At 45.4% G+C, this 27,579-nt stretch overlaps 4 protein-coding genes across 4 annotated transcripts in view; 1 reads left to right on the forward strand and 3 right to left on the reverse strand.

Moving 5' to 3' along the window:
• Positions 1-1,874: 1,874 nt before the first annotated feature.
• ndufs8a (NADH:ubiquinone oxidoreductase core subunit S8a) lies at positions 1,875-7,816 on the reverse strand. The gene is made up of 7 exons (XM_035419620.1): positions 7,734-7,816; positions 5,893-5,950; positions 5,410-5,475; positions 5,085-5,174; positions 4,672-4,844; positions 4,125-4,253; positions 1,875-3,187 (listed from the first exon to the last, which is right to left on the reverse strand). Exons 2-7 carry the CDS (start codon positions 5,933-5,935, stop codon positions 3,056-3,058), a joined length of 633 nt encoding a protein of 210 aa, XP_035275511.1. The 5' UTR covers positions 5,936-5,950; positions 7,734-7,816; the 3' UTR covers positions 1,875-3,055.
• A 345-nt stretch (positions 7,817-8,161) lies between these two features.
• si:dkey-9i23.8 (galanin receptor type 1) lies at positions 8,162-13,363 on the forward strand. The gene is made up of 7 exons (XM_035419544.1): positions 8,162-8,183; positions 9,325-9,464; positions 9,998-10,187; positions 10,839-10,977; positions 11,484-11,648; positions 12,384-12,456; positions 12,810-13,363. Exons 1-7 carry the CDS (start codon positions 8,162-8,164, stop codon positions 13,017-13,019), a joined length of 939 nt encoding a protein of 312 aa, XP_035275435.1. The 3' UTR covers positions 13,020-13,363.
• Positions 13,364-13,404: 41 nt separating this feature from the next.
• tmem187 (transmembrane protein 187) lies at positions 13,405-14,674 on the reverse strand. Its single transcript, XM_035417061.1, has one exon. The coding sequence runs from the start codon at positions 14,549-14,551 to the stop codon at positions 13,787-13,789; it is 765 nt and encodes a 254-aa protein (XP_035272952.1). The 5' UTR covers positions 14,552-14,674; the 3' UTR covers positions 13,405-13,786.
• A 2,503-nt stretch (positions 14,675-17,177) lies between these two features.
• The window catches only part of LOC118227653 (titin-like), a 128,548-nt gene continuing 118,146 nt past the window's right edge, over positions 17,178-27,579 (reverse strand). The window contains exons 3-9 of the mRNA XM_035418385.1: positions 26,995-27,258; positions 25,640-25,903; positions 24,133-24,396; positions 23,376-23,639; positions 18,762-19,025; positions 18,338-18,457; positions 17,178-18,029 (exon numbers count right to left, since the gene is read on the reverse strand). Of these exons, the coding sequence (XP_035274276.1) occupies positions 18,339-18,457; positions 18,762-19,025; positions 23,376-23,639; positions 24,133-24,396; positions 25,640-25,903; positions 26,995-27,258 (1,439 nt within the window). The 3' untranslated portion in view covers positions 17,178-18,029; position 18,338. The remainder of the gene's footprint in view (positions 18,030-18,337; positions 18,458-18,761; positions 19,026-23,375; positions 23,640-24,132; positions 24,397-25,639; positions 25,904-26,994; positions 27,259-27,579) is intronic.

Below are 27,579 nucleotides of genomic sequence, written 5' to 3' on the forward strand. Positions count from 1 at the left end.
TCACCAGTTTATCATTGTTATAGTGGTTTCAATTTTAAACTAAATAAAGTTTTTTTTAAAAATTGGAAAAATATATTTCGCAATTTTTCATGGTATTGCGCATGCGTAGTGCACCTCCTAGTTGCTTCAACTGTGCTTTAAATTAAAGCGGCCACAGCGTTTCACGATGCCTGCGCATAAAGAAGATCGTCCTATTTTGTACTATTTATCACATAATACCAATTTCTGTCGCATACTCTTATCCTTTATCTACAAATATCCAGACCGCATTGTGTGGGTATATGTTTTTACTGTTGACAGGCGAATTTTATACATTCAAGTTGTGCTGTACCCAAAATGCAATGCTTCTAATTTGAATAATCTGTTTTTATTGGCTAACTAGCGTTGCAGTTGGAATACGTCAATTGTTGGTACTGGCGTGATCTGTGTTTTGTGGGGTTTTTCTCTTTTTTTTTAATATAAATTTTGCTAGGAATGTAAGACACTGTAATGGAAACATAACCATTCAGAAACTTTGTGTGCAACCATTTGAGACTATCCACACACACATGAACTGGCACAGCTAATCTTTACATCACACATTTGGATAGTTTTAATATAGTTTTGTAGTCTAGGGCACTGGACCCCAATCTCGGTCCAGAGGCACCCCAGAGTTTTCTGGTTTTCGTTCCAACCACAACTGCAATCCCAGAATTTTAACAAGCTGTTAATATTTCTTTATTAGGTACATTTCATTTTTGGAGGGATTATTTACCCCCTTGAGCCACATTGCCAGAAATAACTATGCATGCCACAAAGAAATTCCCATGTTCATATCGTGCTTATTGTACTATATTTCAAACCATTTTCATTTTATAAATTAAAGACTGAAGTCACTCGGTATGCTAATTGCTGAACATGCGTTTAGTTTAATAATTTTCTTAAACATATTAACACAATACAGGTTTGGCTTGTTATCATTTGCTGTGTCTTGGAATTCTTCATTGTCATCCAGATGGTTAGTTTTAGCAGCCAGGTGTCCACACTTTCATCAGTTAGGAACCTATTGGTTCACCTAAGTCTTTAATTTCATCAGTTAGGAACCTATTGGCTCACCCAAGTCTTTAATTTCATCAGTTAAAAATAATGAACCTATTTTATGCAATTGTTTGCTATATAGCACAATATGAACATGGGGATTTTAAAATTTTGGGATTGTAATTGTGGTTGGAAGGAAAACCTGCATAGACAGGGGGGCCCCAGGACAGAGACTGGGAACCACAGCTCCAGGGTCTGAGAGAGGGGGGTGGGGTCTCACCCAGGGCAGAAAGTGTATGACAGGTCTGTGCCCTGCTCAAGATCTACAGCACACAACTCTAACCACTGCTCAAAATCTACAGAACACAACTCTAACCTCTGTGCTCAAGATCTACAGAACACAACTCTAACCTCTGTGCTCAAAATCTACAGCACACAACTCTAACCTCTGTGCTCAAGGTCTACAGCACACAACTGTAACCTCTGTGCTCAAGATCTACAGCACAGAACTCTAACCTCTGTGCTCAAGGATCTTATGTGCTGTAGATTTTGAGCAGAGGTTAGAGTTGTGTGCTGTAGATCTTGAGCACAGAGGTTAGAGTTGTGTGCTGTAGATCTTGAGCACAGAGGTTAGAGTTGTGTGCTGTAGATCTTGAGCACAGAGGTTAAAGTGATCTACAGCACACAACTCTAACCTCTGTGCTTAAGATCTACAGCACATAACTCTAACCTCTGTGCTTAAGATCTACAGCACATAACTCTAACCACTGCTCCTTCTCTATCATTCACTCTCTTAGTTTCTCTAATACATACTGTAGCTGTCTCACTCACTCCAGTCAAACCCTGACTTGGTCAAATAATTATAATAAATACGTATTTATTTAGAACCAGGACATTCATCCAGAGTACACCACAATATTAAAAGAAATCTCTTTTCACCAATAATCAGCAAAAAAAACTTATTTAAACAATCTCTGAAGAATGTTTTGGTTCATAAACATGTTTTGCAACTTTACCAGCATTGAGAGAGTTTAAGTATTTCACATACTAATCTGACCCATACCTGGCCCCAAATTTAATATGGATATGATATTACTACACTCAGTTGTATTATTAACATTATCCAGAGTTGTGAACAGTCTGGTATTAGCCAGGACGTCCCATATTTGAATCCAAAAATGTTTTATCCTGTACACCCTTTGTCTGCACATGTGATGGTGTCGTACGACCCTCCAGACAGCTAGAATTCCGAATAGGGAAACACCAGTGGGCCCCAGCGTGCAGGTCCTGCTGGTCACCATAGATCTGTGCACCAGTGGGCCCCAGCGCGCAGGTCCTGCTGGTCACCATAGATCTGTGCACCAGTGGGCCCCAGCGTGCAGGTCCTGCTGGTCACCATAGATCTGTGCACCAGTGGGCCCCATAGATCTGTGCACCAGTGGGCCCCAGCGGGCAGGTCCTGCTGGTTACCATAGATCTGTGCACCAGTGGGCCCCAGCGCGCAGTTCCTGCTGGTCACCATAGATCTGTGCACCAGTGGGCCCCAGCGCGCAGTTCCTGCTGGTCACCATAGATCTGTGCACCAGTGGGCCCCAGCGTGCAGGTCCTGCTGGTCACCATAGATCTGTGCACCAGGGACCAAGACTGCTTTGGACCTTTGACCTAAAGGCAGGTGCTACTACCACACTCTTTCAAAACACTTGGTAAAAACAAAAACTGTATTACATGAATTTTAATTTAATTTTCACAAAGACATATTTAATGTTTATACAGCCCTGGGAATAGTGTGTTTGTGTGTGTGTATGTTTTTGAACAACTGAACAGAAGTGCCTGAGGCCCTGTGGGAGATGGGTTTCTGTACAGAGTCCTTTAATCAGCTGGACTACAGTCAGACACTGCAGTCTGTTATGAGTCTGGACTGTGTGTGTGTGTGTGTGTGTGTGCGCGCGCATGTGTGTGTGTGTTTGTGTGTGTGTGTGCGTTTGTGCGTGCTGTTTCGGAGGGAGCACACAGGCACTGAGCCAGTCGGTCGGTGTGTCTATCTGTACAGGTAGTCGGCTTGTATATTGGCAGCGATCTCTGCCTCCCACTTGTCTCCATTGTTGAGAAGCTTCTCCTTGTTGTACAGCAACTCTTCATGGGTCTCTGTGGAGAACTCAAAATTGGGACCCTGTGTGTGTGTGAATGAGAGAGAGAGAGGACAGAGAGAGTTACATTCATTGTTGCACCCAATTCACAATTTGTGATGCAAAACATACAAAAGCATGCACAGACATGAATACATGCACAAGCTAACATACACAAACAGCACACAGACACACACACACACACACAGAATAATGATGGCATCAGCCAAGGTGGGGCGGGGCAGGGCAGGGCAGGTGAAGCGGGCGGGGCGGGGCGGGGCAGGTGAAGCGGGCAGGGCGGGGCAGGTGAAGCAGGGCAAGGCGGGGCAGGGCAGGTGAAGCGGGCGGAGCAGGTGAAGCGGACGGGGCGGGGCAGGTGAAGCGGACCGGGCGGGGTGGGGCAGGTGAAGCGGGCAGGGCGGGGCAGGTGAAGCAGGGCAAGGTGGGGCAGGGCAGGTGAAGCGGGCGGAGCAGGGCGGAGCAGGTGAAGCGGACGGGGCGACGCAGGTGAAGCGGACCGGGTGGGGTGGGGCAGGTAAGCGGACGGGGCGGGGCAGGTGAAGCGGACGGGGCGGGGCGGGGCAGGTGAAGCGGACGGGGCGGGGCAGGTGAAGCGGGAGGGGCGGGGCAGGGCAGGTGAAGTGGGCGGGGCAGGGCAGGTGAAGAGGGCGGGGCTGGGGCAGGTGAAGCGGGCGGGGCGGGGCAGGTGAAGTGGGCGGGGCGTGGGAGGTGAAGCGGGCAGGGCGGGTAAAGCAGGCGAGGCAGGGCAGGTGAAGTGGGTGGGGCGGGTCAGGTGAAGCAGGCGGGGCGGGGCAGGGCAGGTGAAGCAGGCGGGGCAGGTGAAGCAGGCAGGGCGGGGCAGGTGAAGCGGGCGGGGCATAGCAGGTGAAGTGGGTGGGGCAGGGCAGGTGAAGCGGGCGAGGCGGGGCAGGTGAAGCGGGCGGGGCGGGGCAGGTGAAGCGGGCGGGGCGGGGCAGGTACCTCTACAATGGCGTCCACAGGACAGGCCTCCTGGCAGAAGCCGCAGTAGATGCATTTGGTCATGTCGATGTCATAGCGCGTCGTCCGCCGACTCCCGTCAGCGCGAGTCTCCGCCTCTATCGTGATCGCCTGGGGGAGGGGCAGAGAACAGGACACGCCCACATAAGGACAGGTCTGCACCATAATGCAGAATCACCTGGGCACAGCACCTGTCAGTCAATATAATACAGGTGTATAAATACCTGGGCGGGGCAGATTGATATAATACAGGTGTATAACTACCTGGGTGGGGCAGATTGATATAATACAGGTGTATACATACCTGGGCGGGGCAGATTGATATAATACAGGTGTATAATTACCTGGGCGGGGCAGATTGATATAATACAGGTGTATACATACCTGGGCGGGGCAGATTGATATAATACAGGTGTATACATACCTGGGCGGGGCAGATTGATATAATACAGGTGTATACATACCTGGGCGGGGCAGGTGTATACATACCTGGGCGGGGCAGATTGATATAATACAGGTGTATAAATACCTGGGCGGGGCAGATGGCTTCGCACAGCTTGCAGGCGATGCAGCGCTCCTCTCCAGAGGGGTACCTGCGCAGGGCGTGTTCCCCCCGGAAACGGGGCGAGAGCGGGCCCTTCTCAAAGGGGTAGTTAATGGTGGCAGGTTCCCTGAACAGGTAACTCATGGTCATCCCCAAACCTGCAGGGAAGGGAGGAGAACTGGTCACCCGAGGAGAGGACGCACAGACCTCCGGGCACAGCGTTAGCATCGCTGTTCACACACCGGCTCTCTAAAGCCAGCAGACACAGCCTCTGCAGATACTCTGCTCTTAACACTGAAAACTAGCAGATCAAGCTTCTGAATATTCATTAAGCGAAACTCCTGTGACCAATGAGGTCAGACACGGAGAGCTATGGAGACTGCGGCTCCACCGCTCACCTCTGAAGAGCTCGGTCCACAGCAGCGTCTGCGCTGCTCGGTCTGTGATGGACTTCATGTCTGTAGGCAGCTCCTGGGCATTGACATACTCTACACGGAGGAGGGAGGGAGGGAAGGAGAGACAAAGAGGGAGGGAGGGAGAGAGAGAGGGAGGGAGGGAGAGACAAAGAGAGAGGGAGGGCGGGAGACAGAGAGAGAGAGAGGGAGGGAGGGAGAGAGAGAGGAAAGGAGACAGAGAGGGAGAGAGGGAGATGATACATGTAAAATAATATAAGCTGTGTAAATGTGAACGGTAACACGGGGGTCTGATCTGTGTGATACTCACTGTACCCCACCCTCTGGACGGACAGACTGAACGGACGCGCCAGGCGTGAGCTGGCTGAGAGCGCGCCTGAAAAACAGCAGGAACACCGCTGAGATAACAGCACTCATAATGCACAACACTCATAATACACAGCACTCATAATACACAGCACTCATAATACACAGCACTCATAATACACAGCACTCATAATGCACAGCACTGATTATCTACAGCGCTCATAATGCACAGCACTCAATCCACAACACACAATACACAGCACTCATAATCCACAACACTCATAATACACAGCACTCATAATACACAGCTTTGATAATGCACAGCACTCATAACCACAGGAGATATTTATACGACTGTCCCTCTCTCCCTCCCTCTCCCCTTCCACACTCTCCCCCTCCCTCACTCTCCCTCCCACCCTCCCTCTTCCTTCCATCTTCCTCCCACTCCCTCTCTCCCTCCATCCTTCAGTTCATGCTTGGGACTTACCAGGCCTCGACAAGGAGTACAGCACACGTAACGTTGCAGACATCACGTCTTGGACACGCTAAAAACATGGGAAGGGGAGAAAGAGAGTGGAGTTGTGCATTGTTCAGCAGAATTTATATATTGCAAGTATACCCAAAAACCATAAGCATCAGGACATTTTCCAACCAGCTAATTTTCTGAATAGGTCTCTGCTATACTGAACTCTGCAACACCAACACAAGTGAGATGTGCCTGGCTACTCGCTGTGTCTGTGTGTACCTCTGCATCGTGCCTGTCTGATAAGCTGTGCTGTGGACAGCGCAGACAGGCTTGAGCACACAGCGAACACTGGACCAGGATAAAACACCATGACACACACCACACAGCTCCCACAGAAATGGGCCTTTGGGCAACCTTTCCAATCCACACACTCATGCAGCCAAAAGCCAACCAGTGCCTGCCATCAGCGATCAGCAGGCCGCTCAGTTGTCTCCTAATTCCAAAACCAGCCAATGAATCCCGTTTAATACCCTGCAATCAACACTACAGAGCCCAGACGCTTATTTTAATTGTGTCCACTTTCTTTCTTTGTATGGAGTTCTTTTTGTTGTTGACCAAATTGTTAAAACATTTTTTTTAAATAAAAAGCTGTGTTTGCCACCAGCCCTCCTCCTGCTTGGTTTAACCTCCTGAATTCCGGAAGAATGAACAGGGTCTTCAACTGTCACTTCAGTCACCCTGCCCATTGACATACGTAGATGAGACCGAGTAATTTAACTGCGGTCATTATGTGAGGATAATTTGACAGTTCTACTTCCCACACGCACACAATGCTTCCAAATATTTGCCAAGGGTTCCAGACCACATGGCGGTCAGATAAACAACATAAGAATGTTCAATAGTAGCAACAACAGGAAATGAAGACCGTAAATAAGGAAGTCGTGGATAGGTCATGTCTAATCCGTGCAAACGGGGGCGTCCTGTCCTGAATAAGTGACACAACAATTGACTGCAGTTTAGACCGTCACTTTCTTCTGCCGTTATTCCAACGGGTGTAGCAGCAACGATATAAACCAAGTACATACCTACAGCGGTATGCAGACGCACCAGCAGTACACGCATTGTGCACAACGCATTATAAGCTGCGCAAGCAGCGGTGGCCTGAGCTCCACAGTAATAAAGCCCTGAAGTTATGGGTGAATTCTACCAGTGCACTGGCTCGGAGTTTTTAAAAAGCACATGTAAAATCCAATGAAGGTTCCAGCTGTTTTTCACATGCTAATCATAGATAGTGTCCCGCTAATTCAATGTGTTGGACATTTAATTCACTTCTAGCTAACACTTTAGGACCATGAAGGTTTTACTGCAAAGGTTTAAACTTTACCCCGAATCTGGCTGACGGTGACCGACCTGGTAATTATGTCAGGCCAATTTTAACGCCGTCGCCACACGTTCAGTGCTGGAAAAGGGTCATATCGGGTAAAAGGTTTGGGGACGCTGTGGCTAGCTAGCATCCACTGTCATACAATGCAAAATAGCTACTCAACAAGCTAATCTCAGTTCATACTTGAACTGCAAACTTACTTACAATTAAAATAATTTACCTTATTACCGGGCACAGAAAGAGCTCGAATCAAAAGGTACGTTTACTGAGCTAAAAACCGGCCGACTGTTAGCTTCCTGGCTAGCTAATTCTTCAAGGACTTTCTCAATGACTGTTGTAATAAAGAAACAAAACAATTTGGGGGAAAATAAAAACAATAACAACCAATTCTTATGCTAATAGTGACAAGGAATTCACAAACGAAAGCAATAAATAGCTTCTGAACACATTCTAAACATTTTAAATCTTTAAAACTCACCAGTGGTCGCTATTTGGCCTTCTCAACCAGAACAGCGGACTATATCGGAAGTAGCGCACGGAGCGCGTGAATAAGCGGTGCACCGGGGCTATATAAAAGTCTGGTTTGACACGGTCGCCATTTTGAGTGTGTCGCAGTGGCAACGGACATCTCATGACATTGAAATGGTACAACACTACTTACACATATCGTGCAAGCAGTTATCATTTTTAAAATATAGTTTAATTTAGCTTCCTCCTCTTTCTGTTTTACACATATTACTCTGCTGCAAATGTAGATCTACGTGAAAAATTAAGCATCACATGGCCCATAGCACTTGTGCTGCTGAGAAGCCAAGTCCCTGTGAGAAACTGCAGTAGGCTAAACTAAGATGAAATCAATCACTAACTAGCTTCTGCTTCTTGCTGGATATCATCAGGAATTTGATCATGGTCTGTTGTCTGTACCAAGGTGACCCACCAACTGGACATGGTCTTGTCAACATGGGTGCATCTGATCTGAACCATCCAAACCAGCTTCAGACTCACTGGACCAGCTTAAAACCAGACTGGAACCAAGCTAGAATTTCCATCAGGGTTTTACAGAAAATTCTGTCCCCAAGCTGACCTCTGTCATTAACATCGTCTGCCTCAAACTCGCTCCTGACAGTGCTGACGTCACTGAGCTTACCTGCCGTTTCAGTGGCACCAATTAGCTGAATTATTCATTTGAGCATTATGATCTTTAATTACGTGCAATTACGTCAAGACAATCTCACCACAACATCCTTTCAGCAAGGTCTGTCTATTCCCCGCCCTTCTCTATATGCGTCAAACAACTTTAATTTCAGAATGCAAACGGTTCGTTTATCATAGCATACACTTTACTAGGAAAAAAAAATACTTGCAGGCACACTGAACAATTAAACCAACACACACACACACACACGTGCACACACACACACACACACTCTCACACGCACGCACACACGCACACACCTTGATCTATCTTCAATAAGCGCATCCTCAGTGTTAAATTAAATTAGTCACAGCCTGTTGGTTAAACCAATGAAAAATGGAGCCACATAAGGGCTTTATTAACAAGCGCAAGCAAACCGGAGAGCCGTAATTAAGTAGGATGCTTCTAACATCGGCCATGTAGCCCATGTAGCTGCTCTGTGAGTCAGTGTTATGTTAGAACCTACGTTTACCTATGCATTCCATGTGGTGGATTTTAATCACAGCTGATACCAGAGTAAGTGTTCATTCATTCTAAATTGTTATGGCAATGAATATTAGCAATTTGTCAAGCAGTAATATGCCACAGATTACGTTCTCGGCAGTTCTAGCAAGAGAGTCAGCGTGTGCGTCATTAGGAGTTATCAGTCTGTTACTGGATCTATTGTGTACTTTACAACCCTAATTTATCAGAATCATTTAATCAGCATGGTTATTCTGTGTGTTACCCCAGTTTCTAAAAGATTTATTGTTAGCCTAATAAAAACGATTCCACATTGAGTTTGTAAAACCACAAGGCTGATAAGTGGCTAACAGTACAAGTTTTGCTGTATATGAACATGTGATCATTGTGCTTTTCTCTCAATCTCTTTCAGTGAATGTCTCAAGCAACATCTCAGAGGCGGGGGGAGAGTGGAGGGGGGGGATTGAGAGGTCTGTGTTCATGGCGGTCCTGAGTGTAGAGATGATAATGGGGGTTGTGGGAAACATAGTAATTCTACTGGCAAAATTCAAGGTAAGAGCCACTTTCCCTACACTTATTGTTAAAAAACACTAAGTTTATTGAACGGGGATAATTTAACGGAGAAACTATTGTGGAGTGGATTTGGAAAGCAAGAAACGATAAAGAGGATTGATCTGTTCCGATGGGGGAGCCTAAACCTCATAATGGGTAGAGCCACAGACCCTATAGGCATCCCAGATACTCAGCTCTCTGTTCTGCTCATCAAAAAAATTATCTCTATGACTGAAACTGAAACAATCCTATTTTTTTCTCATCTTATGAAAATTCATTAAACGGCGTGGCCAAGAACAATGATGTCAGTAACACAACTGTCGGAAAACTCTTATTCACCACCCAGGAACTCTTGTAGTTAAGAAGCAGAGAAGACACAGTAAATACAGCAACTCAGTGTTTGCTAAGTCTAAGGGATCTGTGATAGAACTTTACTGCTGTTCAGTGTGGACAAATTTTGTATCCTCTCCTCATGTACAGGGTACTATATCAGCACTTGCTCTTTCTCTTTCTCTCTCTCTCTCATTCTTCAGTGCAGGGATCAGTTCCTGTGCACCTGTTGGCTCCCATTGGTCAGTTTGTCACTCTCTGACCTTGGCTCCTCCCTGCTCATCATCTCTGGATCCCTGTTTGCTGTTGTAACAGGGAATCAGAGTTCACCGTGGTGTGAGATCGTCAGCCTGCTCAAATTTGCTTTCATCACTTCCTCCATTGGCAGCCTGGGTACAACTGTTTCCATGACAATGAAGCTATTAAACTAGACCAGGGTACCCAACCGTGTTCCTGGAGGTCTACCGTTCTGTCTGTTGAATGAGATGCGCTTTCTTAGCGTTGGATTGAAAACCTATAGGATGGTAGATCTCCAGGAACAGGGTTGGGCAGCCCTGAACTAGACTATGACATGTCTATAAACAAGAAAAGAGGGCAAGCTGAGGGAATAAAGCAATAGTTTGCTGTAAAACAGACTGATGTCAGCATCAGCATTTTATACCACCTCCGATCCTGAACAGTGTTCAATACTGGTAAAAATGGATTTTATGTAAGCATGATATTTTCTATAGTTATATCTGTAGATCTTTCATATTGAAATGGTCATTAAATGCTGACAAATATGAGTCAAATATCAGAGTCAGTCATCAGAGATGGTAATAAGACCGAAGAGGCAGTTGTTATAAAGAATTCCTGCCATTAAAACCATTGATAAGATCAATGATAGGGGGTGGAGTCTCATTTAAATAGAACTGAATGACCAGCAGTTACTCATTCAGAAATAAGAAATAAAAACATGTGTTTAAGACAGAGGTTGGAACTGCTGACAGTAACAACAGCCTTTCTCCCCCCCTTCCCCCTCTTCCCCCTCTTCCCCCTCCGCAGCTATCCTGTGTGTCCAAAGAACCATGCGTGTGGCCTCCACAGGAAGCTGTCTATCTGTTGTCATGGCAGCGGCTTGCCTGGCTTCCTGGGTGACAGGGGTGGTGATTGGCAGTGTGCCCGTGGTGTATGACTGGATCAGGTGAGAGCAGGAGAGAGGGAGAGGGAGAGGGGGGAGAGTTTTGGGAAATGTAGGCTTGGGTCATTTTCTGGGCCTCTTGCACTAGCTTTATACTAGCTTCCATAGCTGTAGGATATTTCTTAGTCCTATTTATTGGTGTTTTGTGAGGGACTGATTACCATGCATTAAATATCACATTAAATGCATTAAATATCACATTAAATATCACATTTACATCTATTCATTTGGCAGAAACATTTTGTAAGAGGGATAGAAATTACATTATGACAATCAACATCTATTGTATATAACAAGGGTGCCTACAAGCACCCAAACAGAGGAGACAGTAGCACCATAGATGTTCAGTGCAAAAGCTGATTAGACTAAGCCATCACGCAACTGAATGAAATTGTACTGTGAGTGAAATATGTTGTATTATTCATACAGAACTAGTTCATTATAGCCATTGTGTGACTGTTATTGTCTGTGAATGAAGAGTTCTGCAGAGGGCATCCTGTGCATTTCAGGTACGACCCAGCGGAAATGCTCTGTGCCGTCTTCTGGGAGAGCAGCTACTCCGACATGCTGGTGTACATTCTCTGCGCCTTCTCCATCTGCATCTTCCTCCCTTTCCTACTGATCGTCTTCTGCTCCACCCTGACATCTGCTGGCTGGGGGTGGAACTGCAGCAGGTGTGTGTCCCTCGTCCACTCACACAGTATGGATCAAAGTTCCAATCCTGCTGTCTGCTGGTTTTGAATTCCTTTATTTATTCCCACTGAGATGAAGCCATATTTTCCAGCAGCCCTGACAAAGCGGTTACAGCACACAATAGAATAAAAAAATAAAAACAGCCGCATTGAAGCAGAAAGAGTCTGAAGGAACTAGCAGGCCAACAGCACCTCAGCGGTCATAGAAAATCCTCACTGGTATTTTGTGATATCTGGGTGAAGGGGAGTTCCACCCTTCTCAGTAAAATCAAACATAGTTTTACAGAAGTTGTCATATTGCTCTTTATCTGTTCCCGGACCCTCACTTAGAGCAATCACCCAGTGTACCTGAAATGCATTTGCTTACATAAACGCATAAAGGCCAAGTCATAACCCATATGAACACTGCTGAGGTGCATACAGGTAAAGGAGATGCTTATAAATAAATAGAACTTCTGCACAAATGCTTCATTACAGTTTAAATCAGTCATTGCATGTGATCAAACCTCTTTCCTTTATAACAGTGTTTGCATGCAGCTTAAATCTAATGCTCTGGCAGAGGTTTAGTGATGGAGTGATGGAAAATCAGCTGAATAAATGAGGATTGTTTATGCCACATGTGAAAGGGAGATATCTGTGTGAATATTGAGAATGCTGCAGCACTGGTGGGCTCATCGAAGCATCCATTATCCCCCCCCCCCCCCCTCTCTCTCTCAGTGACCTGTCCTCTGTCACCCCTCTGTTGGTGGCGTTCTACATGTTCTGCTACACCCCGTTTTTCATCTCTGAGGTAAGAGGTTTATGGTGACCCCACTAACACGACTACTTTTTACATCAGGACCGGGGAGAGAAGTGTGTGGTCTGTTGCATTTCAATGCAGTCAGTTCAGGAAATTAACTGAAGCTGAATTCTTCAACTGGAAAAAATTCAATTGATGAATTCAGTTTAAATTTGTTTCCTGAATTTACTGATTTGGAATGGAATTGACCTTTCCATTCCTACTCAAGACGATTAGGTAATGCATTTTCAAATTCAATGATAAATTACTGCCACATTATTAGTAAGATTTCATTTAAGAATTGCAAGAATATTTATTGTGCACAAAACAATTGTTTTTACTGACCCCACCTGTTATTCAATCAGCTGGTGTTGCTGGGGAGGCGGGACCTATCGCCGGCTCCTGATTGGCTACGCACAATGTCATCGATGATGGCCTACCTGGACTGTGGGCTGAACCCGCTCATATTCTGCACCAATCAGGAATTCCGTCAGGCAGTGCTGGGCCTGCTGTGGACCAATGGGAGGTCACCAACCGAACCGGTTCTGACAGCAGTGGTAAAGCTGGAGCTGTGAGACAGGCGTAGTGATGTGCGCTTCAGTTTCTATGCCAACAGGTCCTTTAGTGATGGCAGCGCGGTACGGTGATTAGGGAAGTGAACTCAAGAAACGGCAGATTCAAATCCAAAGTTGGACAGTTCTGTTTGTTGTACCCTTCAGCAAAATAATTAACTGGAAATGTTTAAGTTAATATCTAGCTGTTTAAGTGGACTGTGTTTAAAAATTTGGAGTCGTTATTGATAAGAGTGTCTGTTGTGAAATAGAGTGTGTCTGTAACTAAAGGTTTTTCATTTGATCTCCCATTACTGTGGTGCTCATTCTGATCTATGGGGAGAAATAATGTAAAAAGCTGCTTTCTTGGACCTGAGATTCTGCAAATACATTAAAGCAGAGACCAAAGGAAGCGAATTTAACTTTTATTATGCATTACTGCTCTTTTGTTATGAACAAATGTTTTATGTACCAAATCATATTTTCAAAGTGCAATTCATTTTCATTCATAAACAAAATGTTTACTAAAAATTACGTACAATTTGTTCAGTACAAAAACACAATTGATACGTTTTTGTAAAACATCGTTTTAACCAGCTGTAAGACATTACAGTCAGTGGCAGGGGCCAGACCAGGTTTACTTGAGCTGTTAAAATAAACAGCCATCTGATTTTATGTTCCATTGTGTCATTATGTTAAAAATATATACATTTTGCATCATACAGCAATTGCTTTGTTGGATTGATATTATTCACAATACGCGATTTTTTTTTCTGAAACCGGAGATGTGGCTACTCTTCGCGCCGCTGTGCCAGTCTCGTGAGGCGCGTGAGGAAGCAGAAACTGAAGTGAAACTGGTAAATGTCGCACACTTTGGACCAGAAATGTCCCGTGAGGCGCTGAAAAACCCGGTATTGTGCCAGGGGGTGGTCTAGCAGCTTCAGGGCTACGAATCCACAGCAGGTTAGCATCGCCAGGGCCAAGTACCGCCGGGAGAGAGGGTCCCCAAAGCGCCGCTGAGCCCGGACGCCTTCGGTCACCGCAAGGGCCACGTGACAGCCGAGAGCCACCTCGAACCCGCGGTCGTGAACCAGAGCCAAAGCGTAGCTGAACATAGAGCAGAGCTCCACAGCCAGCGCGTGGCGCGGCTGCCATCCGTGCGTAATGAACCGACACCAAACTGGCACCCACGCGAAAATGGGTAGCGTGAACCACTGGTCCAAAACAGCAGGCAGCCGACTCAGGGTTGCAAGCCGGACCCACTGTACCGGCGCGTATGTTATTGCCATGACAGTGAACACGTCTTTCACATAAGCAGTGTTCTTGTCCTCTTGATCTCCTGCACGCTGAAGTAGCCAATAAATTCCCATTGCGATGTATCCCAAGTTGACCAGGGAGTTAAATGGCATTGCCAAGAAGGCAGGAAGATAATCCACCGTTCTCTCGGCATAGTGGTCATAGGTCAAGTCTACTTGAACAGAGCTGAATATCCCGCTGGTAGCTATTAAAACGCAAAGTACGAGGGGGATTGTTACGTGTAACAGCGCTATTTTCATTGTCGCCTTCTATACAGTGCAGAAACAACGCAAATTCTTCCGGGTAATAAAATGTAAATGGGGTAGTTCACTGGACGATCAGAAGATTTAAGCAGAGAAGTTCAACCAGCTGCACCAGCAGTTTCCCGGAAGTTTTCTTTTGCTTGGAGGTGACGTCACTAAAAGTACCGATCAGTTTTTTTTTCGGCTGTAAGAGTTTTGATTGGTTGATGCATCTGAGCTTTGTAATCGCAGCCGTGCAACTGCTACTCAGTTTTACCACTGGCAGATATTGCAGGTATTGCTTCTGCAGACTGGAGATTTTTTTGTAATTATTGCTTCAAACTAATAACAATGGGGAACAGGTATTAACCTTCATCACGAGGAACACGAAAATATCTGTCTCAAATAGCGTACATACGGCAGCGCTTCCCAAACCGGTCCTGGGGCACTCCTGTGCATGCTGATTTTTGTTTCAAGCACAGCTGTGATCTAAGAATTTGAACAATCTGCGAATTTTTCTTAATTATGTGCTAAATTACAATATGAACATGTACATTTTATTCTACATGGCATAGCTGTTTCAGACATTGACAATGTGGTCGTACGAGGGTAAATTCATCCATCCATTATCTATACCCGCTTATCCCGGGCAGGGTCCTGGGGGGTGCTGGAGCCTATGCCAGCGTACATTGGGCAAGAGGCAGGAATACACCATGGACAGGCCACCAATCTATCGCAGGGCTAAGAGGGAAAATAATCCCTCTAAGCATGAAAAGGCACCTGATTAAGAAAAATGAACAGCTTTTTAAAATTCTGCAGTTGGATTGGAAGTTGTGGCTGGAATGTAAACCAGCATGCACATGGGAGGCCAAAGGGTGGAACCAGCGACATAAAATATAGTGAAAACACATCTGCTGCATCATAGCTGATGCTAAGTGCTGTTGTACGTTATAACCGGTTAGAACCAGAGTAAATCAGACCTGCAAACTCATCAGGGGTGAAAAAGGTGACAAAGATGCGTACCCCCTAGGGGGGTCCGGGGGCATGCCCCCCAGGAAGAAAATATTTTAAATATCAGCTTTAATATGTGGATTTACAGTAGATTTTAGCATGAGGATATAGGGAAAAACTCACCATAGAATTAATGTAATCTTACTGCTAATGTCCCCCTTACATTACAAAAGTAATGTAAGGGGGACATCAGTTTAGGGCACAAAAAAAAAGTCAAGAGAATGCAGAGCCGGGTCCAAAATTATATTAAAATGCATTGCATCCACTATACAATAAAGTTGATCAAACAAAACAAAAACACAATATGCACAACTGACAAATCAAATGGAAAACACAGCTGATGTTATATTTTGGTAGAGAGAGAGAGAGAGAGAGAGAGAGAGTTTTTATAGTGGCAATCAGAACCTTTATTTAAATTCTCGGAGGTACAATATGGTGTGGCAAAGAGTGTTCTATTATACACATTATTTAACTGACTAGTACTGATAGTTTAACTTAAGGCACAGTGGTGGCTGCTGAGCTGAAAATCGAGGCGGCACAAAACTTCCCCTGATTATTAGTCTTGACTTTCAATCATTTCCCTTGATTAACAAGTCTGCCCACGATCTGAATAATTCAATTGTTTCCTTCGTCATGCCATGCTATGAAGATCAAATAAATTCAAAATAAATTATAATCTAAAAAATGCCATCTAACCTGTGCTCGTTCAAATGACAAAATCTACGTATTCCAGATCTTTGCCATGAACATTTTCGGGGTGTGTTCGTTTATCCAGTTTTTAATATGTCGATTGAAATGTGCACAACTTTGCGACACAAATAGAATGTTTTTCTCGTCTAAACTAATTGAGGAGAAATGTCTTTATCATATTTAGTAATATGTCATTTCTAATCAAGTACAACAATTAAAAACAAGTTGACACCAATAATAACGTTAATCAGTTTAAGGGATTTTCTGCCTGCTCCTTTTTCAGCTCAGCACCCGTCACTAGGGCACCCAGTGGTTTTCTTTTGGACCAGGTCAAAACCTAGTAGGCCTATGTGGTTTTGAGGACTGCCCCGCTCTTGCGGTCCAGCCAAAAATAACTAGCACTTTGCTGTAAGCGATGGGTACAGACAATTTGACAATTAGGACGTTGGCTCTTCTCCATTGCTCTTAATGGTCTACAAAAAAATACAAATAATTCGAAATCCACGCCTGCAAATCCATTATTAAAATACTTGGTAGATTTGTTAATCACCGCTGATGGCGTTAATTTCTACTTGTTTTAAAGGTTAGCTAGCGTTGTCGTAAAATTTAGAGTTAACACATTACTACGGTTGCGCGTCAGGCACTCTTCACGGTAAGAAGAAATTTTAAGATAGCGCTTCCAACATTGCTTGTGTCGAAAGTGCTGCGACGGAAACAGCGATACATTTACCCCGAGCCACATCTGTCCAAAATGTAAACAAGTAGGCTAAGGCAGTCTTCACGGTCGGGGGAAATTTTATGACAGCGTCACCCAGCGAGTGAACACCACAAACGGCGGTGGTGTAACAGTTATTGGCTCATTACTAACTGATTGTGGCGAAAACCTGCGGTGAAAACTTTCTAGGTTAACCACTACCGCCTATCCCCCCCCCCCCCCCCCCCCCCCCCAATTTCAAAAACTCATCGGATGTACACGAATCACACAAATGACCTATTTTGGATTCAAAACGGCGAATTTCGCCGAAAAGCGACTAGTTTGCAGGTATGATAAATAAATAGTTTTGAAAGCACTGAGGCTGGAGTGGACTGACAGGGATGACAGTGCAGTATTCAGCAGTAAAAGTGGATTTAATGTATAAATGTAACCTGTGTAAGTTGCTGTGTATAAGAACATCTGCTGACCAGAGAGAACAGTCTGGAGAAACAAGCTGAAAGCCCATCTGGTGTGAAAAAACTAAAGAGACAAAACACAACAAGTACTTTGAAAACAGACACCTGAAATGCACCTCTCCTGGATCAAGTTCAAACAAAAAAAGAACCACAAGGATTTTTGGAGAGACCCTATTCAGCAGTCATTACAGGCATTAATGTCAAAGCCAAAGCCTCTCCCCTAAGACAGGGCCAGCTGTGCAGATCTTAAACTTGGTCTCCCCCTAGTAATAAAAGGGCAATATTGTCATTCAATAAACAGCTCTTAATTTCAATGATGGCCTGTCACGGCTTAATCAGGTATGTCATTATGTTACACCTCAAACTGTCACTTCAAACTGAAAGCATTACAGTGAAAGTCAGATTGTAATTATACAGTCTTTTTGCTGGTATACATCAACAGCACAGCAACGGAAGATGTGAAACATGTTAATGTGCCATCTTTCATGTCAAGTTTATGCTGATACTCCAATCAGCGCTCTGGTGTTGCCGTCCACCATTTTGTTTTCACGACCTCAACTTCAGCTTCAGGGTCCTCCAACAGATGTCCAGGATCTGTGTGTAGCAGCGAGCTACATCTTGGGCGCTGGACTGTGAGATGGTGAAAGGCATTGCTAAATTATATTTCACTGTTGAATTGGGTCACAATTGAAGTAATTATTGACTCATCACTTCTAACATGAGCTAAAATATACACACGCTGTGCATGTGAAGTTTTAATAATTCAATTACTGTAATGAAATGACATTAAATTATGTAAAACAGGTTAGATTGTGTGGCTAGCAAACTAGCCAGCTTTTAAAAGAGAATGATGAGCTCCTCCTTCATCTGAGCCGTCAATCACAGAAACCACACCTCTTCAGCTGTCAATCACAGAAACTATACTTCTCCTACCTCAACTTCCAGGTGTGTTGCTCCTTATCAGAAGGCAGACGTATGTGCCCATTAGAATAATGAATAAAATCCCAATAAAGGCTTCAATCCCAGCTACCAGAAGGCTGCGAATGTCTCGATCTGTTAAAGACAGAACGCACCGCACATATTGGTGAGCAGCAGTATGGTGTCCAAAGTAGACGTGGCAGTGTCATGTGACTTTGCAGGTAGTGAATTAACACACATCTGATCCATACGCTGACGACTGGTTTGCTTTAATCCAGCCAAATCTGCATTTTCTTTGTTTGAATTGCATTTGTTTTTCATAGTGGCTTGGTTTTTGCCACAAAATTAATTCCCACATTATTACTTTCTGTCTGACTGAGTGTACTGAAAAAGAGTTTATCTGTTTGCTGTTAAATAAGGGGACTTCACAGTTTCTCACCGAAGCAGTGCTCTTCAGGTCTGACGATGACAGTCTTATTACTGACAGGGTTCGTTGCCACGCAGCTGTAGGGGGCGCTGTTCATTTCTATCTCCAGAGGGAGGGACAGGGGGGAGCTGAAATTAGCGCTGCTGGTGTGGGACAGTGTCTGCCCCTCTCTGTGCCAGGACAGGGTGACCTCTCTCCCATTCTCCACAGAGCACAGCACACTGCAGCTGGGTTTCATCTTGTTTCTGCTGGACATCTGCGGTCTGGGTACTGGATCTGTGCAGGCGCAGTTACAGCATATCGGTATATTACTGAAGGGGACAACAAAAATGTCCTCCACATATTTATTTTCTCACTGTAACTTACTAACATCGTCCAGTAGGTGGCAATGAAGGTTTAGTCAAATTAAGTAGCTAACAAAGGAGCACATGACGAAAACATGACAGCCAATATAGGTCAAGCGGCCAAAACCAGACTTCGTTTTTGAAGCTCATTTCCTGGTGTTGTAGTTCCTGGTTGCTCACTAGCGCCACTACGGATGGCTCCAGTATAGGTGTTTTCATATCCGGTTTCCATGTAAGTCTACGGTACAAATGCGATCAAAATACAAAGTCAATAATTTTTTCTCACAAGAACAAATAATCATAATAGGTGTATTTTATTCGTATTATGGCTGTCCATGGTTCGATTTCATGATTTATTACGTCATTTGGGCACAGTGCCAATATTTGTTCTGGACCAATGAGGTACAGCTTTCGTCACTTCCGGATTACTGCAGAGGACTGAGCTACAGAAGGGGCTACAGTCTATGGTCACTGGGGTGGGCGACACCGGCCACAGTCTCTGGTGCTAAGTCTGAAAATACAGGCATCCCATTTCGTGGTGATTTAATTAGCTGCACTAGACGACCATAAAATAATCCTCCTCTTAAGTTTTTCGGTAGCCGAGTCATTTTTACTGTTTCCTTTAGCCTACTTAACCAAATAATTACTTGGCAGAAAGCGTAACCAGCTTGCTATATTTGGTAGTCCAGTAGTAGCCTATGCTACAACAGTTCGCAACTTCGGCTACCAAGCCATTTGGCTAGCTAGCTAACCTTAACCGGCAAACATTCAATCTGTCAGACGTGTTTGACGGCTTGTCAGTCGTGTACATTCCGTAAATGTCTACCTGGGCCATGCTTCACGCATGTGACAGAGCTACTATAATCCCGATTTTGAGATAAACACTTTTTCATTACATTACATTACATTATAGGCATTTAGCTGACGCTCTTATCCAGAGCGACTTACAACAGTGTAACCAAACTCAGGATCAAGTCCACTTAAGTCCATTGAATAAAATGTAGATAAAAAGCCTTTACTATAGTAGCATACAGTAAGGAGAAACGAGAGTCTGAACCAAAAAATTTTTTTTTTTTTTTTTTTTTTTTTTAAATAGTTATGGGAGAGGGTTTAGGGAAGAGGAGAGAGGTATACAGAGAAGAGGTGCGTCTTGAGTTTCCGTTTGAAGGTGCTCAGACACTCTGCTGTTCTGACCTCCACTGGAAGATCGTTCCACCATCGTGGGGCCAGAACTGCAAAGAGTCGAGACCTTGTTGCTGCTCGTGTAGGGGGAGGAATCAACCGCCCTGTAGTAGCCGATCGGAGCGATCTGGCCGGCTTGTAGGGTCTGATCATCTTCTGCAGATAACCAGGAGCTGACCCCTTGACTGCTTGGAAAGCAAGCACCAGTGTCTTAAACCGGATGCGAGCTTGCACTGGTAGCCAGTGGAGGGAGATGAGGAGGGGAGTGACGTGGGAGTCACGAGGGAGGTTGTAAACCAGACGTGCTGCTGCATTCTGGATGAGCTGAAGGGGTCTGGTGGCTGATGCTGGGAGGCCAGCCAGGAGGGAGTTGCAGTAGTCCAGACGTGACAGTATCATGGCCTGGACCAGGAGCTGTGTGGAATAATTGGTGAGGAGTGGTCTTATTCTGCGGATATTGTACAGGATGAACCTGCACGACCGGGTAGTTGCCGCGATATTCTCAGAGAGTGCCAGCCTGTTGTCCAGCACAACTCCAAGATTTCGGGCACTCTGCGAAGGGTGTAGGGGAGTGTCTCCTAAAGAAATGGGCAGATGAGAAGTGGGAGAGGTAAGAGAAGGAATATGGAGAAGTTCCGTTTTGCTTGTGTTGAGCTTGAGCTGGTGTTTGGTCATCCAGCTCTGGATGTCACTCAGGCAGGCGGATATGCGATTTCACGAAGCGAAGTGTCAAGGTTCATTTGCTGAATATACAACACACGATGAAATCACACACAGAATTTAACGAAATTAACCATCTTGGCATTTAGAAAGGATCATGTTTTTAGCATTTAAGAGACCGACAAGCTAGGCATTTAAGACCGTGGTTCTCAGAATCGGTTCTGGGGGCTCCTTGCGTCTATTGGCTTTTCTCCATTGGTTTTGATGATTTACAAGAAAAAAATAATAGCCTAATATAATAATAATTAGAAATTCAATGTAGGCTACATCATTTTTGTCTTCATGCACCAGGTGGAAAACTTGCTGTACAAAGTGCTTTGTCATATTTACACGCCTGCAGACCAGCTATTAAAATACTTGGTAGATTTGTTAATCACCGCAGACAGTGTTAATTTTTATTCGGTAGAAAGTGATTTGCGAACGATCGGTCAGCTAGCGTCACCCAGCAAGTGAACACCACAAACGGCGATGGAGTAGCTAGTAGCAGTTACTGGCTCATTAACTGACTGTGGCGAAAACCTACGACGATAACTTGCTCGGTTAACAGCAGATCTACCAGACAGTTATACGAAAATTAGCCTAGTCAAATCACCAGTAGCCTACACATCTCTGATTGACTGACCATCAGTGTAGCCAATGTTATTCCCCTGTGGTTCATATTGCTAATGCGTGAGCTAACCACGGATAGCCTACCTAGCTCACTGGCAAGCTGATATGCTAGCTAAGTATATTCGTTTTGCTGAGAAACATAAATTGAAGATAACTGAACATAGCCTAATTGTATTTTTAATGTCATACATATAACGTGATTACATGACACAGTACAGTCACGGATGGAAATTAAACTCCGTAAACATCTGATAATATATTTTAAAACGTAACGGCAGACTGTCAACTAGCCTCGTTCAGGTTGATGGGCTTTTCCGCACCGGACTGTCAATCAAATTCTAAAAATCACAAGACCGCTTAACTCTATGGTTTTGGCTCCAAATCGAGAAAATGGCCGCGCCCGCCATTGAGCTTCAAAATGTGTTTTAGAGACCCACGTAGAGTCAATGGGTGACGTCACAGTAGCTTTGTCCATATTTTTTAAAGTCTCTGATATAGGCATGTCAGACATACAGTACATTTCATTACAATCACGATAAAATTATTTAGCAGACGTTCTTGTCAACGGCGACGAACATTAGTGGAGAATACCATCTTACTCAGGGCATTTTAATTCTATTCCGAGTTAAATCTTTCAGAATGTACTGCTGCCAACGTTGAGTGGTCATTTGAAATGGACTAGGCTACCTTAGGATAGGGCTACCTAGCACAGCGAACGATGACAGTAGGCTATTTAAAAACCTTAAGAACACGTGATCTATGTTCTGTCCTTATTCTGACCAAATAAAATTATTATCATAACATAAGCCTTTCATATACTTAAGCGATTAAATGCGGAAGCAGCTCTTACAGTTTAGCTAAAAACCCCCTGTTCTCGTGAAACCACAGAACTGCATATACTTAGTGCCAGCTGGTTACCATCGAGATCATATCAGCACAGAGGAGAATTGAATACCACGTGATCCCAAGTTATCCGTTACTTTCTTGTTGGATGGACTTTTAAGCGTTTCGACCACAGAACCGTATTAGACATATAGTTATTCAGTTCTGTGATTTCTACATTGATGTTAGACGTAATAATGGTACAGAGATCACGTGAGTATACTGCCTCGTGTTCTGCTTCATGTTCCTGTATTTACTAAAAAAGCGTCTGCCGTTTTGCATCGGGAATTTATGGATGCTAACTAGCCGGCTACAGGCAGTTAGAGCACATAGTTCTAAACAGCAGAACATAAATGCAGTTTCACTAAACCAATGGCGTTTTCTCAACTTCAAAAATGGAATGTCATTATGAATAAATTCAAAAGAGTGAAAAGAGACCAGTGGGCCCTTGAACAGACTAAGTTGCCCTACTCAAATGGTTCAAGGCAATAGGTTTCCACAAACTGTTTGAGTAAACTGAACTCTTCAGTTTTACAGTGTATAGGACCCAGACAGGAAAAATATAAAAGCCCAACAAATTGGCAGTTTATGCAATGTCCGTTCGCTTACCTAGATATACAACGCCAGTGCTTGCTGTTAGTGTAAGGAATGCAACCTAATACTAAAAAAAGATAATCTTGGATTTTAAGGTGAAATCGATTAGGCACAGTAGAAGGCTGCAGAATTATCTATTTATGATGTCATGTGCTACTTCAAACACAGAGCCCCTAATAGTGTGTCCGGAGTTCCCGTCCAGCACTGCCCAGTGCTGCTGTGTTTTCTCGTCACTCTGAATAACACGTCTCAGAGCTCTCTCTGTATCTTAAAAACAGAAACTTCAGTTTCTTACCGAAGCAGTGCTCTTCAGGTCTTACTGTGACAGTCTCATTGCTGGCTGGGTTTGCTGCCATGCAGCCATAGGGGGCGCTGTTCTCTTCTATCTCCAGAGGGAGGGACAGGGGGGAGCTGAAATTAGGGCTGCTGGTGTGGGACAGTGTCTGCCCCTCTCTGTGCCAGGACAAAGTGACCTCTTTCCCATTCTCCACAGAGCACAGCACACTGCAGTTGGGTTTCATCTTGTTTCTGCTGGACACCTGTGGTCTGGGTACTGGATCTGTGCAGAGATACAACAGCAGGGAGGGACTTCAACACTGACCAGTAACACTGACCCTGAACTCCACTCTGTGTGTGAGCCTTCAACACTGACCCCTAACTCCACTCTGTGTGAGCCTTCAACACTGACCAGTAACACTGACCCCTAACTGCACTCTGTGTGTGAGCCTTCAACACTGACCCCTAACTCCACCCTGTGGGTGACACAGCAGGTGACATGAGCTCACACATGCAACTAAAACCACATCTTCTACATCTAATTTCTCACTTCATATTAACACTGAAACTGAGAGAAGATGTCTGTCCAAAACAACAAATACCGGGTCGATACAGGAAGAGTGAATGTCATGTGCTACTTCAAACACAGAGCCCCTAATAGTGTGTCCGGAGTTCCCGTCCAGCGCTGCCCAGTGCTGCTGTGTTTTCTCCTCACTCTGAATAACACGTCTCAGAGCTTTCTCTGTATCTTAAAAACAGAAACTTCAGTTTCTCACCGAAGCAGTGCTCTTCAGGTCTGACTGTGACAGTCTTATTACTGACAGGATTTGTTGCCACGCAGCTGTAGGGGGCGCTGTTCGTTTCTATCTCCAGAGGGAGGGACAGGGGGGAGCTGAAATTAGGGCTGCTGGTGTGGGACAATGTCTGCCCCTCTCTGTGCCAGGACAGGGTGACCCCTCTCCCATTCTCCACAGAGCACAGCACACTGCAGTTGGGTTTCATCTTGTTCCTGCTGGACACCTGTGGTCTGGGTACTGGATCTGTGCAGAGATACAACAGCAGGGAGGGACTTCAACACTGACCAGCAACACTGACCCTGAACTCCACTCTGTGTGTGAGCCTTCAACACTGACCAGTAACACTGACCCCTAACTCCACTCTGTGTGTAAGCCTTCAACACTGACCAGTAACACTGACCCCTAACTCCACTCTGTGTGTGAGCCTTCAACACTGACCCCTAACTCCACTCTGTGTGTGAGCCTTCAACACTGACCCCTAACTGCACTCTGTGTGTGAGCCTTCAACACTGACCAGTAACACTGACCCCTAACTCCACTCTGTGTGTGAGCCTTCAACACTGACCCCTAACTCCACTCTGTGTGTGAGCCTTCAACACTGACCCCTAACTCCACTCTGTGTGTGAGCCTTCAACACTGACCCCTAACTCCACTCTGTGTGTGAGCCTTCAACACTGACCCCTAACTCCACTCTGTGTGTGAGCCTTCAACACTGACCCCTAACTCCACTGTGTGTGTGAGCCTTCAACACTGACCCCTAACTCCACTGTGTGTGTGAGCCTTCAACACTGACCCCTAACTCCACTCTGTATGTGAGCCTTCAACACTGACCAGTAACACTGACCCCTAACTCCACTCTGTGTGTGAGCCTTCAACACTGACCCCTAACTCCACTCTGTGTGTGAGCCTTCAACACTGACCAGTAACACTGACCCCTAACTCCACTCTGTGTGTGAGCCTTCAACACTGACCCCTAACTTAACTCTGTGTGAGAGCCTTCAACACTGACCCCTAACTCCACTCTGTGTGTGAGCCTTCAACACTGACCCTAACTGCACTCTGTGTGTGAGCCTTCAACACTGACCCCTAACTCCACTCTGTGTGTGAGCCTTCAACACTGACCAGTAACACTGACCCCTAACTGCACTCTGTGTGTGAGCCTTCAACACTGACCCCTAACTCCACCCTGTGGGTGACACAGCAGGTGACATGAGCTCACACATGCAACTAAAACCACATCTTCTACATCTAATTTCTCACTTCATATTAACACTGAAACTGAGAGAAGATGTCTGTCCAAAACAACAAATACTGAGTCGATACAGGAAGAGTGAATGTCATGTGCTACTTCAAACACAGAGCCCCTAATAGTGTGTCCGGAGTTCCCGTCCAGCGCTGCCCAGTGCTGCTGTGTTTTCTCCTCACTCTGAATAACACGTCTCAGAGCTCTCTCTGTATCTTAAAAACAGAAACTTCAGTTTCTCACCGAAGCAGTGCTCTTCAGGTCTGACTGTGACAGTCTTATTACTGACAGGATTTGTTGCCACGCAGCTGTAGGGGGCGCTGTTCGTTTCTATCTCCAGAGGGAGGGACAGGGGGGAGCTGAAATTAGGGCTGCTGGTGTGGGACAGTGTCTGCCCCTCTCTTTTCCAGGACAGGGTGACCTCTCTCCCATTCTCCACAGAGCACAGCACACTGCAGTTGGGTTTCATCTTGTTCCTGCTGGACACCTGTGGTCTGGGTACTGGATCTGTGCAGAGATACAACAGCAGGGAGGGACTTCAACACTGACCAGTAACACTGACCCATAACTCCACTCTGTGTGTGAGCCTTCAACACTGACCAGTAACACTGACCTCTAACTCCACTCTGTGTGTAAGCCTCAACACTGACCAGTAACACTGACCCCTAACTCCACTCTGTGTGTGAGCCTTCAACACTGACCAGTAACACTGACCCCTAACTGCACTCTGTGTGTGAGCCTTCAACACTGACCCCTAACTCCACTCTGTGTGTGAGCCTTCAACACTGACCCCTAACTGCACTCTGTGTGTGAGCCTTCAACACTGACCAGTAACACTGACCCCTAACTCCACTCTGTGTGTGAGCCTTCAACACTGACCCCTAACTCCACTCTGTGTGTGAGCCTTCAACACTGACCAGTAACACTGACCCCTAACTCCACTCTGTGTGTGAGCCTTCAACACTGACCCCTAACTCCACTCTGTGTGTGAGCCTTCAACACTGACCTCTAACTCCACTGTGTGTGTGAGCCTTCAACACTGACCCCTAACTCCACTGTGTGTGTGAGCCTTCAACACTGACCCCTAACTCCACTCTGTGTGTGAGCCTTCAACACTGACCCCTAACTTAACTCTGTGTGAGAGCCTTCAACACTGACCCCTAACTCCACTCTGTGTGTGAGCCTTCAACACTGACTCCTAACTCCACTCTGTGTGTGAGCCTTCAACACTGACCAGTAACACTGACCCGTAACTGCACTCTGTGTGTGAGCCTTCAACACTGACCCCTAACTCCTCCCTGTGGGTGACACAGCAGGTGACATGAGCTCACACATGCAACTAAAACCACATCTTCTACATTTAATTTCTCACTTCATATTAACACTGAAACTGAGAGAACATGTCTGTCCAAAACAACAAATACCGAGTCGATACAGGAAGAGCGAATGTCATGTGCTACTTCAAACACAGAGCCCCTAATAGTGTGTCCGGAGTTCCCGTCCAGCGCTGCCCAGTGCTGCTGTGTTTTCTCCTCACTCTGAATAACACGTCTCAGAGCTCTCTCTGTATCTTAAAAACAGAAACTTCAGTTTCTCACCGAAGCAGTGCTCTTCAGGTCTGACTGTGACAGTCTTATTACTGACAGGATTTGTTGCCACGCAGCTGTAGGGGGCGCTGTTCATTTCTATCTCCAGAGGGAGGGACAAGGGGGAGCTGAAATTAGGGCTGCTGGTGTGGGACAGTGTCTGCCCCTCTCTTTTCCAGGACAGGGTGACCTCTCTCCCATTCTCCACAGAGCACAGCACACTACAGTTGGGTTTCATCTTGTTCCTGCTGGACACCTGTGGTCTGGGTACTGGATCTGTGCAGAGATACAACAGCAGGGAGGGACTTCAACACTGACCAGTAACACTGACCCCTAACTCCACTCTGTCTGTGAGCTTTCAACATTGACCAGTAACACTGACCCCTAACTCCACTCTGTGTGTGAGCCTTCAACACTGACCCCTAACTCCACTCTGTGTGAGCCTTCAAAACTGACCAGTAACACTGACCCCTAACTGCACTCTGTGTGTGAGCCTTCAACACTGACCCCTAACTCCACCCTGTGGGTGACACAGCAGGTGACATGAGCTCACACATGCATCTAAAACCACATCTTCTACACCTAATTTCTCACTTC

Source organism: Anguilla anguilla, chromosome 5, assembly GCF_013347855.1.
Source record: "Anguilla anguilla isolate fAngAng1 chromosome 5, fAngAng1.pri, whole genome shotgun sequence".
NCBI lineage: Eukaryota > Metazoa > Chordata > Actinopteri > Anguilliformes > Anguillidae > Anguilla > Anguilla anguilla.